This window comes from Cebus imitator, unplaced genomic scaffold, assembly GCF_001604975.1.
Source record: "Cebus imitator isolate Cc_AM_T3 unplaced genomic scaffold, Cebus_imitator-1.0 Scaffold106, whole genome shotgun sequence".
In the NCBI taxonomy this organism is placed as follows: Eukaryota; Metazoa; Chordata; class Mammalia; order Primates; family Cebidae; genus Cebus; species Cebus imitator.
In genome coordinates this window covers 3,489,777-3,505,246 of record NW_016107421.1, presented here as the reverse complement: position 1 = coordinate 3,505,246, position 15,470 = coordinate 3,489,777, and the positions used below count along the sequence as shown (strand labels likewise).

The 15,470-nt window shown below is 39.0% G+C and overlaps 1 protein-coding gene across 1 annotated transcript in view; it reads left to right on the top strand.

Moving 5' to 3' along the window:
- Positions 1–15,470, top strand: part of IQCA1 (IQ motif containing with AAA domain 1) — a 181,221-nt gene that overhangs the window by 62,873 nt on the left and 102,878 nt on the right. Inside the window, exon 7 of the mRNA XM_017537737.2 lies at positions 6,761–6,845. Within this exon, the coding sequence (XP_017393226.1) occupies positions 6,761–6,845 (85 nt within the window). The remainder of the gene's footprint in view (positions 1–6,760; positions 6,846–15,470) is intronic.

Genomic DNA, 15,470 nt, shown 5'->3' with positions numbered 1-15,470 from the left:
CTTGAGCCCAGGAATTTGAGATCAGTCTGGGCAATATGGTGAAACCCTGTCTCTACTGAAAATACAAAAATCAGCCAGACAGGGTGGCCCATGCCTGTAATCCCAGCTACTCGGAAGGCAGAGGCAGGAGAATTGCTTGAACCCGGGAAGCAGAGGTTGCAGTGAGCCAAAATCACGTCACTACACTCAGCATGGGCAACAGAGTGGGTGTAAATAATTTAAAATACACCAAGTGACACATTCATTCACTTGCTTTAAGGTTTTTCTCAAATGCCATCATATCAGAGAGGTCCTCCCTAATCATCTTGCATAGTATAAGTTTTTTGATCAAATGAAATAATTTCCCCCTCATCTCACAGCCAGTGGTGTTACTGAGGTGTGTATCTTTGGGGTGGAGAAAAACGAGGATGTTAAGCTTTGGGGGATGATTATCTTGGTTTCTCTTTGCGATCTGTAAAGCACTTTAATAGATGCAGAGATCTTTCCTACTTAAAACAATTTTAACACAAAATCCTCTGCAAAATCATTGTGTTAACAGTGCTGCATTTGTACATAATAATTATTTAAATTGCAGCATTCCCTCAATTATACTTTGAATCTTGATTCTAAAGCCACTTGATTGTCTGCGAACTTTCATCGTTTTGCTGATTTATGAAGTTTATGTGCAGCATGTGCTACAATGTCATTCCCGAATCCACCCTCCCCCACCCTCCCCTGGCCAGCTTTCGTTTGCTTTCAGATGGCTGCAACAGGCAAGGTCAAAGCCGTCTCTTCAATTGGGCATCCAAACCACCAAATGGAACAAGCAAGGCAGAAAATGGAACTCATCACATGGTCGCATGAAAAATATAACCTGGACTATCTGTGTGGGGACTCTCTCATTTCACCCAAACCTACAGAACGAAACGGAAGAGGAGAAACAAGAAAGGCAAAGGTCACCCGGGAACAGAAAGTTTGGGAAAGCTGATTTGATAAGACCGTTGTAAGTTTATCAGGAGTTTCCGCGCCGTTAGTTAACGTTTAGTCACCTACAAGCAAATGCTGGAGCCTTTTGTAGGGAGTACACTCCTCTGTAGGAGTGATCGTTTTAAAACATGAGCTGACACTCTCATAGAGGAGACGAGGAGATCTGTAACACAGCGGTCCCCAACTTTTCTGGCACTGGGGACCTTTCTGTCCAGGCCTCTCTCCTCGTCGGCTCCCAGGTTCTCTTCACAGCATCTTCCCTTCATTTTTTCTTCTCACAAAGACACCTGCCCTATTGGATGGAGCCCTTCTACTCCAGCGCGGCTGGGTCTCCACCAGTTACCTCTGCAGTCCAGCCTGGTCACACCCTGAGGTATTGGCAGCTGAGGCATCTGCATGTGACTATTGACTATTGGTGGGCAGGGGGCACAGCACAGCCCATCATCCCCTGTGAGAGCTACTTTAATGGAGACAGGGACCACAGAGTTCTTGAGGAGTCAGGGTGAGAAGGAGACAGGGATGAGAGAGTCGCTGGAGGAGGCTGGGAGCTCAGAAAGCTGCATGTTTGTTAAATGAGTGAGATGTGAGCATCCTGCAGATCTGTGGGGGAGTGTCCAATTGGGATGAGGCATGGAAGGAAGAGAGGGTCCCCAGAAGCATGAGGTGGGAGATGCCAAGGGCCTGAGAGACCCCATGCCCGGCATCCATAGTCGGGGAAGTGGCAAGACGGGTCCGAAGGGGATGAATCGGCTCTTGAAGGTGGTGGCTATCCTCTCTCCTCTCCCTGGGACACTTGTGGACAGCGCTTGAGCCCTGAGGTGTGTGTGGCTGGCAGGGCCTGTCCGGGGCCCAGAGCCCAGCATTTTGCAATTCCACTTGTTTGAATACTATGGATGCCCACATCATGTGTCAGCCCTAGGCATAGCAGAGGGTTTTCCAGGCATTCCACGTGTGTGTTCCAGGCACCACAGTTGGTGAACATGTGTGTACAAGCGTCCAAAGGACAACCTATGCCTCTCCAGGGGCCTGGTACCCCGAGTAAACAAAGACAGGGTACGTGCCCATGAGGGCAAGAGGGTGGCTCAGAGAAATCAGGTTCCACAAAAAGCAGTGACTTCGGTTTCCACTTTTAACCAAATGAACTATCTTCCTGACGCCGTGTAATTTAGGGTCCTGAGTTACTCCTGGGGAAGTCCCCAGATGGCTGTCACCTGCAGTCAGTGCCTCGGACGCCATCTGTTTGCACCAGAGCCATTGTGAGAGCCAAATATTTTCCATTCCCTGGTCTGTGATCATCACCCCTCTCTCCTCTGAAGGTTTTACACCTCATGCAGCGTGCTAAGCACAAATCACAAAACCCTCATCACCTTGCAGCTTCCTTACAGTTAACAGCAGGAGCGGGACTGGCAGTGCCTCGTTTCTGAGGAGGCCCAGTCAGGATGTGTCAGAGTGTGTCCTGTTTGTACCCGGAACACAGCTGAAAATGGGGGGAGGGGAAATTCCAACTGCCAAGGGGCTGAAGTCTCAGGAATATAAAATAGAATTCATACTGTCTCTCTTAGCATGCTCTAAGTAGCCAAGTCACAGGGAAGGGGCCAAGGAGAGACTCAGTCAGTGTGAACCCAGGGCGTCCTGGAACACTGAACAGCAGGGGTCCAACCTCTGTGGGAACAGAGGCCTCCTAGCTACCCGTAGGAGGGATAGATGGAGTGCAGTGAGCAGGAAAGGGGTAGTGCACACACATGTGTTTGCACAAGCATGTGTGGGTGTGTCTCTGTATGTGTGATAAAGAGCTATCAGGCATATTGTCACTTTCTAGATACAAATTATACATATATATATAATTATACTTTAAGCTCTGGGATACATGTGCAGAACACACAGGTTTGTATACGTGTGCCATGGTGGTTTGCTGCACCCGTCCACCCAGCATCTACATTAGGTATCTCTCCTAATGCTATCCCTCCCCTAGACCCCCAGTCCCCCAGAAGGCCCCAGTGTGTGATGTTCCCCTTCCTGTGTTCATATGTTCTAATTGTTTAACTCCCGCTTATGACTGAGAACATGCGGCATTTGGTTTTCTTTTCTTGTGTTAGTTTGCTGAAAATGATGGCGTCCAGCTTCATCCATGTCCCTGCAAAGGACATGAACTCATCCTTTGTTATGGCTGCATAGTATCCCATGGTGTATATGTGCCAGATTTTCTTTATTCAGTCTATCATTGATGAGCATTTGGGTTGGTTCCAAGTCTTTGCTATTGTGAACAGTGCTGCAGTCAACATAGGTGTGCATGTGTCTTTATGTTTTTAATGTGTACCCTAAAACAATTTTTTCTTTCTTTAAGGATAAGGCTAATTAAATTTCAGATTATGACTTATTATATAAACTAACATGACATAGGAAAACTAAGGATGTTCATCTATTAAAAATAGGCCAGGCATTGGCTCATGCCTGTAATCCCAGCACTTTGGGTGGCTGGATCATCTGAGGTCAGGAGTTCAAGACTAGCCTGGCCAGCATGGTGAAACCCTATCTCTACTAAAAAGACAAAAAAAAAATTAGCTGGGCGTGGTGGCACAAACCTGTAGTTCCAGCCACTCAGAGACCGAGGCACGAGAATCACTTGAACACAGGAGGCAGAGGTTGCAGTGAGCCAATATCACATCACTGCATTCCAGCCTGAATGACAGAGCAAGGCTGTCGAAAATAAGTAAATAAATAAAATAAAATATTTAATATTATCTTTGCAAAAAGCACCACGATAATGTAATATTATTAAATTTTAGTATGACAGTTGATGTGTTCCATAAGTAAGAATTCCAAGTTAGAAATTCTTTTTAGCTTTTTCACATGTCACTGTGTTTGTTTAGAGTCCTCAAAAACACTCAAGCTTTATAATATGAAAATAAAATTATGCAATGGGGTTCCTTGTAAAAGTGGCCATTGGAAGAATAATGTGCATGGGAGTGAGGAAAGCAGTGCTCTCATTTTGAGTCCTAATGTATTCATGGTTTCTCTCCAAGCCCTGTCCAGGCTGGGAGATGCACAGGTCTGAGACTGAGCATGCTCAGTTTAACAAGGTTTGAGACATGAGTCTTGTGGACAAGCAGCATCTGGGGCCCAATATCCGCATCGGCCATATGGCCAAGGTGGGCAGATCTGGAGGTCAGGAGATTGAGAACATCCTGGTTAACACAGTGAAATCCATCTCTACTAAAAATACAAAAAAAAAAAAAAAATTAGCCAGGCATGGTGGCAGGTGCCTGTAATCCCCACTACTCAGGAGGCAGGAGAATCACTTGAACCCAGGAGGCAAAGGTTGCAGTGAGCCGAGATTGTGCCACTGCACTCCAGCCTGGTGAGAGAGTGAGACTCTGTCTCAAAAAAAAAAAAAAATTCATTCTTTTATAAAGATACCTGCATGCATGTGTTCATTGCAGCACCATTCACAGTAGCAAAGACATGAAATCAGCCCAAATGCCCATCAATGATAGACTGGGTAAAGAAAATGTGGTACCATCGAATACTATGTAGCCATAAAAAGGAACGAGATCATGTCCTTTGCAGGGACATGGAAGTCGTTATCCTCAGTTAACTAATGCAGGAACAGAAAACCAAACACTGCATGTTCTTACTTAAATGTGGGAGCTGAACAGTGAGGACAGTGAGAACCATGCGTCCCCCACAGACACGTGGAGGAGAACAACACACATGTGGGGATCAACATACTTGGACACATGGGTAGGGCCTGTTGCGGCAGAGGACTGGGAGAGAGAGAGCATCAGGAAGAATAGCTAATGGACTCTGGGCTTAATACTAAGGTGATGGGTGGATCTGTGCAGCAAAGCACCAAGGCACACATTTACCTGTGTACCAGACCTGCACGTCCTGCACATGTACCCCGGAACTTAAAATTATTATTTTTACTTCAACGTTTATCTTATTTGACAATGTTCTTGAGGATGCAGTAAAAAGTAATATGATTCAGACTTGACCCTTGAAATACCTAGCTTTTTAACATTCTATATCACAAAATCGGAAGTGCTCATAAATCCCTTCTGCTGCACAGCGAAGCGTGAAGATTGTCTCCAAGAAAATCCTGTGAGGGGGTAAGACTCAGACTGAACCAGCCGCTTCTTGCTGGAACATCGTCTTTCCCTTGAGAAAACAACTGACAAACTCTGGACTTTGGGTTTTGCAGAGATTTTTTCTCAGAAGTGAATCCAGTGAACCCGAAGAAGAACAAACCATAGACAGTGGTTGTTGCCAATGGTAAAATTTGAGCTGAGGCCACAAAATCACGCATGGATCAGAGGCCTGTTCCAGGCACAAGACAGATCCAGGGATTTTCACGTGACAGAGGGAGGGAAAGTTCGTTGATACAGGTTCCGATTCCACATCACAGCTGGTCTTGAGGAAGCTATGACTCGTCTAGCTGTGGTGTAGGATCAAAGCAGAATAGTCACAGTTAGCTAAAAAGGATATTAAAATACTGCTTCTTGTTCTATTAACTCATCCATGGGAGGACAGATTTTCTTCCTATACTTCATCCAGGGCAACAGATTTCCACAGGCTGAGTGAAACAGATACAAGCATCTGGATAGTTGCCATTCAGCCAGACACGAAAGAGACTTGAAAAGATGCAAAGTGGTAACACTCTTCTCGCTAGTTTTTTCTTTTAGTTTTGACACTATATTCGTTATGCATAAAATGTTATTTATGTTAACATAAATGAGCTTACTTTATTTTTAAATGTACTAAAATATATATTTTATGAATCTCTAAGCTTTAATTATTTGTTTATTTTGGAGGTAGGATCTTGTTCTGTCACCCAGTCTGGAGTGCAGTGGTGCAGTCACGGCTCACTGCCGGCTCAAACTCCTGGACTCAAGTGATCCTCCCACCTCAGCCTCCCAAAGTGTTGGGATCACAGGCATGAGCCGCTGTGCCCAGCCAAATTTAATATTTAACACAGTAAATTATCAATAGCTATAACTCATCTAGCAAATACTTTTTGGGATCCTCAAAAATTGTTAAGAATATAAAGGGCTTCTAAGGCCAAAAGTTTGAAAACCAGCTTTTTAAGAGTCATTTTAAACATGGTGGTCACCTCTAAACCTCAGATTCTGTACTACTGTGAATTAATGGGACTAACTTGGCAGGTAGCCTTACGTAGAGTAAATATAACATTCATGTCAAAGTCCATTTCTCTTAAGAATATTACCTACCTATTCCTTCTGAAATTCTCAACATTAAATTTCAAAGTCTGCTTTTTTTTAATGTAGAAATTATGTGGTTACGGAAAAATAATACTATTTGGAACCCACAAAACACAGGGCTTCAGGCTTAACTAAAACCTAAAGCATGGGTGTGTATTTCACACACTATTACTAATTGTGTAATCTCGACAACTCCGTCCTTCTGTTTAGTTTCAAAATCTTGTGTTTATCCTTAATTTTAAACAGGAAGAAATGATTTGTGCTTCTGTCTTCATTCTTAAACACAGCATCTCAACATTAAAAAAGAAAAAGGAGGGAAAAAAGTACAATCTGTTTTAAAGAGAGATCTTTGTATCAGACTAACAGTTCTCTAAAGGAAGGAAACCTGCTACTGAATGTCATCAGTCCCTTCTGCTTCTTGAAGACACTATGCCTGGCTCTTGATCTACAGGGAACCCCCCACCATTAATGACCATCAGTCATTTAAATGAACATAAGCAAATCAATTAAATTGGGTGTATAACAAGGGAGGACTTCATTTCTATTTTAATATGCTATTTTTTTTCTTTCTGCAGGAATTTAACCGGGACATTTCCTGACTACCCTGACATTGAAGAAGGAGGGTCAGCTATTATTTTTTCTAACAAGACCACACAACAGGTACAAATATGCTTGAGAAATAAAATGTAAATATATCAAGTGACAGTCCTCTAAACTTTAAAATTAATGAGTTTATAGCATTATTAGATTTTGGTTATTTTCCTACAAATATTTACATGGAAATACTCTTGGGTGTTCAGCAATGAACACACTTTCATATTTATTCAAAGTTAGTTCATTTTTTTCCCATCTTATCTTTGAAGGAGATGTGATGATGTGTGAAGGTCACTTTCTTAGTAAATTCTGAGTAGCTCAACTGCAGGAGCCCTTCACGTTCTGGTCCCAGCCACCCTCTCCCTCTCATCTCTACGCCCTTCGCCATTGGCAGGCCCTTGGCTCCAGCAGTCCACTCACCTGTGCTCCCGGCTCATGCGGCTGCTCCTTTGAGTGTGCCATGCTCTCTCTTCCTGAGCTCTGGGCGCTCTTCTGCTTAGCGCCTGCTCCCCTGTCAAGGCCCACCTCCTTGCCTTATTAATGTTCTTTGAGTGAAACACCTTTGATCATCTCTAAAGATGCTTCAGTGGCGTTTGATGAAACTGACATCTAAAACTATTTTTTGAATGTCTTCATAAACTAGGAATAGGAAAATTCTTCTTAGCCTCACAGTATTTAGCATAGAAACCAAGAGAAGATTTGCATTATACTCAGTGATGAGTCATTAGAGGCATTGTCCACGTGAAAATCGATAAGGACAATTTATCTTATCTCCTAAGGAAAATTTTCCCCAACTGCCCATAACCTGGGTGACTAACCCTTCCTCTAAAGCTCTGTGTTATTAACCTCACTCATTTGACACTTACCCCTCACTACTTCACGTGGATACTTTTCTTGTAATGCAGGGGGGGGCCTCCAAACATGCAACATTTTATTTGAATTTCTATTACTCTGGTTCACAATTCACAAGCTTGTTTCATAACATTCATGTGCATGCTTTATCTATTCCTTAGCTTGCCAACTTCTCAAGAGGAAGGACTTTTAATTTGCATATATAAGCATTCAACAAATGTTTGCTGAACAAAAGAACAGAAGGCTTATCTTCTCCATGAGATTATAAACCTTCTGAGGGCAAGAACCTTATTTTACGATTCTTTAAAATTATAGAATTGAGTGCATAGTAAGTGTTAAATAATATTTATTTAGTTTTTCTTAATAAAGATAATATTAGTTTTATAGCCATGAGAACATAGTCTCTAATTTTTTTAATTAAATTCCAAACTTTTTCTTTCTTAAGGAAATAAAACTGTTAAGTCTGTTGACAAAAATGTCAAAATCAAGAAAAGAATAATTGCTATCAGAACTATTGGTGAATATTTCCGTGGACATTCTAAAAAATAATTAAACAAGAAAAAGAAAAGAAGTGATAAATATTTTAAAGTGATAATTTTATCATTCCTATCTCCGTAGGAAACCTAATAAATTTAACAAGAAATTATATTGACAAATTATACAGAATTGTCCAGAATTATGCTGACAAAATCTCACTGAAGAAAATGAAACTTGAAGGATAGACTGAACAATTATCTGGATAAAAAGACTCAATAAAGTAGAAATACACACTATATTTTCATTATTCTATGAAGTTAAAGCAATCCAATTAAAATTAAAACAAGTTTTTATTGACATAATTATTTTCAAGTATCTGAAGAATGAATGCATGGAAATATTCCAAAAGTTTTTTTAAAACTATAATAAGAAACTTTCCATATTGATATAAAACAAATTATAAAGATATGAAGTAGCCAAAACACCACAATGCTGAAAAATGAATGGGCAGATAACAAAAAAAACAGACAACATTTGTTGAACAAATATTCTGTGCCAGGTACGATGCAAGCACTTTATATGAGTCAACTCATTTAATTTCTCCAAACTCTGAAAATAAAAAATCTGCAAATTATATATGAAAATTAAAAGTCCTTCCTCTTGAGAAGTTGGCAGGCTAAGGAATAGATAAAGCATGCACATGAATGTTATGAAACAAGCTTGTAAATGGTGAACCAGCATACTAGAAATTCAAATTCGCATTTAATAAGTTGCAGAGCTGAGACTCAAACTCAAGTAGTCTGACTTTAGAATAGTGTGCTCAGAAACTGAATCAGGTATATATATCAGAATTCAGCAGCCTAATGATGACATTTCAAATAAATGGGGAAGGACAGCCTAATAAATAATATTATTTAGTAAATAATAATTGGCTCATCATTTGGCAGAATCAAGTAAAGTCTTCCTTATTATACAAAACAAATTTCAGATGAATTAAATATTTACATGTAAAAATGTTAAACCACAAATTACTAAAGAAATTGTTTGAATTGGAGAAAAATTTCATAAGCGTGTCACCATAGGCAAACACCATGCTCATATATTTAACTACATAAAACTCAAATAGCAAAATGGCCCAAAAAAATCCCAAATGAAGTTCAAGTTGTGTGATAACTGAGGAAACATTTGCAACATATATGATGATGGATATTTTTCATATATTAAGATTTATCAGAAAATAGTAACAAAAATTGGAGCACCCTGATTTTTTTAAAAAAAAAGAAAGACAGAAAGCAAATAATATGAACAGGAATTTAACATAAGAAAAAATTTTAAAACTCACTGGCAAATAAATTTATAAGGTAATGTTGCCATATCTCTTTTCACCTATAGGACTGGTAAAAATTCTAAGTCATTGTAATAACTGTAGTTGGCGTGCATGTAGGAAAAAGTCACTCTTATACATTGCTACTGGATATGTAAATTAGCATGACATTTTTGGGGGACATGACCAGATAAGTATCTGAACTTTTCATGTGTATGTGCTTTTGCTCATAAATGCTATATGGGGAATTTATAATAAAGAAATAGTAATAAGAGGAGTTGCCATAGGTCAGAAGTCAACATCCTTTTTTTTGGAAAGGAACAAACAGTAAATATTTTAGGCTGTGGCACATACATTCTCTGCTGGCAACTACTCAACTCTGCCAATATGGCATTGATATGGTTTGGCTCTGTGTCCCCACCCAGATCTCCTCTTAAATCCCCACATGTCAAGGGAGAGACCTGATGGGGGTGGTTTCCCTCACACTGTTCTTGTAATAATGAATTCTCACAAGATCTGGTGGTTTTATAAGGGGCTATTCCTCCTTTGCGCCCTCTCTCTCTCTCTCTCTCTCTCTTTTTCCCCTACCACCATGTAAGCCACGCTTGCTTCCCCTTCCACCATGATTATAAGTTTCCTGATGCCTCCCCAGCCATGCAGAACTGTGAGTCAATTAAACATGTTTTCTTCATAAATTACCCAAGTCTCAGGCAGTTCTTTATAGCAATGTGAGAATAGACTAATACAGGCAACAGAGAACCCATAGACAACATGTAAATGATGGGCATGGCTGCGTTCCAATCACACTTCATTTCAAAAATGAGCAGGCAGCAGGCCAGAGCTCACCCGTGCACCATAATTTGCTGACCCCTGCCATGAATGCTGTTCACGTCTGCCTTGTTTATTGCATTGACAAAGAAAACAGCCTGATGTTCTTTAACAGGGAATTAGTTAAGTAACATGAAGGTCTCTGCAACAGTAAAAACCAGGCTGTAGCTCAGGGTTTCACGATCTCAGCATGACTGATCCTGCTGTTGGCCTCCCTGTGCCCCTTCCGTGAGCCATCACGGTTAAGCACATGGGAAGTGCTCTTCCTTCAGTTCTCCATCAGAAGCCAACTTCCACTCCCAAAGCCTGCCTCAGCCCTCCTTAGGACTCCTGCCTCCTCCACTGAATTCCATGAGCACTAAATATCAACCCTATTATTTGGCAGTTTGTCAAGCCCTGCCTTTAGTGGTTATCATTTTGATTTGGGGTTATTTCACTTTTTTTTTTATGTGTTTAGGTGTTGTCCCTCCAGCTAAATTGCCGGACACAAGTTGTATCTTGAAAGTCCATAGCAAGCATCCACACACATTTTATGTTCGGTTAGAAAGGTAGTGATTACAGAATTAAGAATGTTGGCAGAACATCTAAATTGTCCAGGAGAAACATTTTAAAAACTAGAAACAAAATAAAATTGAGGATGTCTGGTTAACACATTGAAAGAGAACAGAGGAGACCACAAAGCAGCTTAGCCTTGAAAAGCAGATGATTGAAGGGTCAGAATAGCATGATGATTACAAATCGCAGCTCCCCCACACTAGATCTGAAACCTTAGACAAGCTTCATTCCCCCCAGCCCCCGATTCAGTTTTCTCATCTATAAGTGGGGATTACTAGCAATACCTACCTTCCTGTACTGATGTAATGATTAGATGAGACAACACACATGAGGTACTTAGAACAGAGTTCAGCACATTGAAACCCTTCAGAAAATCTTAGCAGTTGTTAGTAACATTAATAGTAGCAGTAATAGTAGCCATTGTAGTCAGAGTATGAATAGAAAGCAGGCCAAGCATTATCAGTATAACAATATACATACAGGGTCAAATATATATTAATAAAGCACAAAAATAATACAAGTATTTTTTATGAAATGAGCGTAACCTTGATGCCAAACCCCCAATAAAGATCGAACACACACAAAAAAACACAGACCAGTCTCCCTTATTAGTATTAACACAAACATTTTAACTAAAGTATTAGCACACTAAAACCAGCACCACATTAAATTAGTAAAACACCATAATCAAGTGGTGATTAGTCCAGGATGCAAGAACGGTTTGGGTTTAGGATGTCTGTGAATGCACTGCATCATATTTAAAAATCCAAAAGGGAAAACCATAAGCTCATCACTGTGGAGGCTGCAGGGGCATTTTACAAACTTAACATCCATTCTTGATACTTAAAAATAGAACTTTACAAAATTGGAATAGATGGATACTTGCTGAACATTATAAAATATTTCTTAGTTCAAAACCCACTATCATGCTTAAATTATTCACTAGAAACATTTCCACTAATGAATGTCAGGAAAAATACAAGAATGGCCACTATCACTACTATTATTTAACATTCTCCCGCAGGAACTACTAAACACTGTTAGACAAGAGAAAGAGCACAGAGATACAGAAAGGGGAGCAACAAACGATAACCTTTCTCACATATGTTCAATACTTGGAAAAGCAAAGAGAATAAACTAAAAAACTACTTTAAATAATGTGAGAAATGAGATGGGGGATAACAAAATTAATATGTAGAAAGCAATAGCTGTGGTGCATACAAACCGTAGCTAGCTAGAAAATATAATGTAAGAGACCGTTTATAACAGAAACAATACAAAGATAAAATGCCCAGGAATAAGCTTAATGATAAATGTACATTCTATGTGAAGAAAAACTTAAAACACTCCTGAGGGATGTGAAGAAATGGAAAAGCATACCATGCTCTTAGGTGGGAATGCTCAACACCATACATACCTTGACTTCTAAACATCATCTATAAACATGATACAAATAAAAATACCAATGGCATTATATTGAGGCACTGGGCAGAGAGGAGGCAGGGAAGATGACCAAACTAAACTTTAAGTAGAAAGAAATAACCAAGAATAACCAGTGGAATTCTGAAAATGAAGCATAATGAGGAGGAACTAGCTTTGCCAGGTATTAAAACATATTCTTAGGAGCCCACTGGCACAGACAAAAGACTAAAAAGGCACAGCAATGAAAAAGAACAGAAAATCAAGAAATAGACCCAAATACATATGGAAATTTAGTATATAATAAAGATAGCATCTCAAATGTGAAAGAAAAAAATAAAAGAAATGGTATAAGAAGAGCCAGGTTGTCATCTAAAAAAATAAAAGAAAGAAAATTAAATACCTAATTCTTTATACTTACTCTGGAATGATTCCAAATAAACCAAAGACTTACATGTAAAATAAAACAAAAACACAAAAGGAATAAGGAAGCTAAGAAAGAAATATGTCATAACCTCATAATCGGAAAGACCTTTCTAACCACAGTACAAATCCAGGAATCATACCAGAAAAAAAATGATAAATTCAACCACACACACAAAATTTGTTTAATCCTACGTGGAAAAAATTATCCTGAGTAAGGGAAATGACAGATGACACCCTGAGAGAATTATTTGTGATGAGCATCACAGACAAGAGACTTTTCTTCTAATATGTAAGGAACTCCTGCAGCTCTATAAGAAAAAGATTAATAATCCAATTCAAAAAAAAAGCAAAAGGATATGACTAGACAGTTCTCAGAAAAGAAAACCCAAATGAATTCAAAACATACTAAAAGATGTTCAGCGTATGAAAAGACAATCAACCTCACACATATAAAAGAAATGTAAATTAAAACTACACTGACAGACAAAATTGATCAATTGAACCTCAACAAAATGCAAAACTTTTGCACTTCAAAAGATACCATTAAGAAAATGAAAATACAAGTAGACTGGGAGAAAATATTTGCAAAATATCTACCTGCTAAAGGACTTATATTCAGAAAATACAAAGTACTCTTACACCTCAAATAAGAAGACAAACAATTCAATCAAAAAACAGGCAAAAGATTTGAACAGACAATTCACAAAGGAAGATATATGGATAGCTAATAAGAACATGAAAAGATGTTCAACATTATTCGTCATTAGGGTAATAAAAATTAAAACTGAAATGTAATGCTATTTCACACTCATGAGGATGGATACTGAAAAAAGACAATTATAGGTGTTGAAGCTGTGGAGAAAAGGAAACCCTCATATATTGCCAGTGGGAATGTAAAATGTTGCCACTTTGGAAAACATCATGCCAGTTTTAAAAAGTTAAACATAAATTTACCAAAGGACCTAGCAATTCCTCTCTTAGGACTCTATCCAAAAGAAATGAAAACATACATCCACACAAAAACATTTGTAGATGAATGTTCATAGCAGCATTACTCATAATTGCCAAAAATTTGAAACAACTTAAATACATATCAACTGGGGAATAGATAAGTAAAATGTGGTGTGTCCATGCAACTGAAATTATTTGTCAATTAAAAAGGAACACACAACTGATACATGCTACAATGTGGATGAACTTAAAACACTATGCCATACAAAAACATTATGCAAAGTGAAAGAAGCTAGACACAATAGACTATCTATTATATGATTCCATTTATATGAAGTGTCCAGGAAAAGTAAACTTGTAGATACAGAAAGTAGATTAGTGCTTGCTTGGTGATATGCTTTGGTTGTGTCCCCACCCAAATCTCATCTTGAATTGTAGTTCCCATAATGCCCATTTTTCATGGGAGGGACCTGTTAGGAGGCAATTGAATCACGCAGGCTGTAACCTTCATGCTGTTCTCATGATAGTGAGTAAGTTCTCACGAGATTTAATGGCTTTATAAGAGGCTTTTCCCCCTTTGCTCAGCACTTCTCTCTCCTGCTGCCATGTGAAGAAGAATGTTTGCTTCCCCTTCCACCATGATTCTAAGTTTCCTGAGGCCTCCCCATCCATTCAGAACTGTGAGTCAATTAAACCTCTTTCCTATATAAATTACTCATTCTTGGGCATTTCTTCATGGCGCACGAGAATGGACTAATATGTGTAGGAAGGAAAGAGAAAAGGGATTAGTAATTAATGGAAATGAGAGAATCATTTTGGGGTGATAAAAATGTTCTAAAACTGATTTATGGTAGTGCAACACCACTTGATATACTTGCTGAAAAACTATTGAATTGTACACTTGAAATGGGTGAGTATACTATATGCTTCAATAAAATTATATTTTGAAAAAAGAAACAGACACCAGGCCAGATTTGGCTCTGAGGCAAAAAAAAAAAAAAAAAAAAAAAAAAAAAAAAAAAAAAAAAAAAAAAAAAAAAAAAAAAAAAAAAAAAAAAAAAAAATGACGACTGACTTAATAGGCAGTAAAGTACTTTTTTAACTTTGGAAGATTTTGCTCGAGTTGATGAGCAAGCGCAAAATAAATTCAGTATTGGCTTCTTGAAAAAAACAAATAACTACATTTTTCACTCATGCCACGGGCAAACAAGATGCACTATGACAAGCATATGCAGACACTGGCCCTTGCCTACACTGCTGGCAGAAGGGTAGATGGACACAACCCATGATGGGAAGTTTAACAGTATTACAAATGTGCATACACTTGATCCAGTATTTTTACTTTAAGGAATTTATCCTGCAGATATGTTGACCACCTGCAAAATGATATTTGCATGCATTTATTCGTGGCAACAATCTTAGTAATAGCAAAAGATTAGAAATAACCTCAATCTCATTTGGTAGGGGAACGGACAAATAAAGTGTTACAATACACCTGTAAAAAATGAACCATGAAGCTCTATATGTACCACCAAGGAAAGACGGCCAAGATATATTATTAGGTGAAAATGCAGAACAAGAACAGTGTGTATAATATGCTAACATTTGCATAAATGACAAATTGATGTTTATAATGTGCATTTGTGTGTTTACATGTGTACATCTGTGTGCACTTGGAAGATTTTATTATAACTGAGTTCAGGCAAAATAAATTTTGTATTGGTTTTAAAAACGAGACACCTCGGGCCGAGCGCGGTGGCTCACGCCTGTGATCCCAGCACTTTGGGAGGCCGAGGCGGGTGGATCACGAGGTCAAGAGATCGAGACCATCCTGGTCAACATGGTGAAACCCCGTCTCT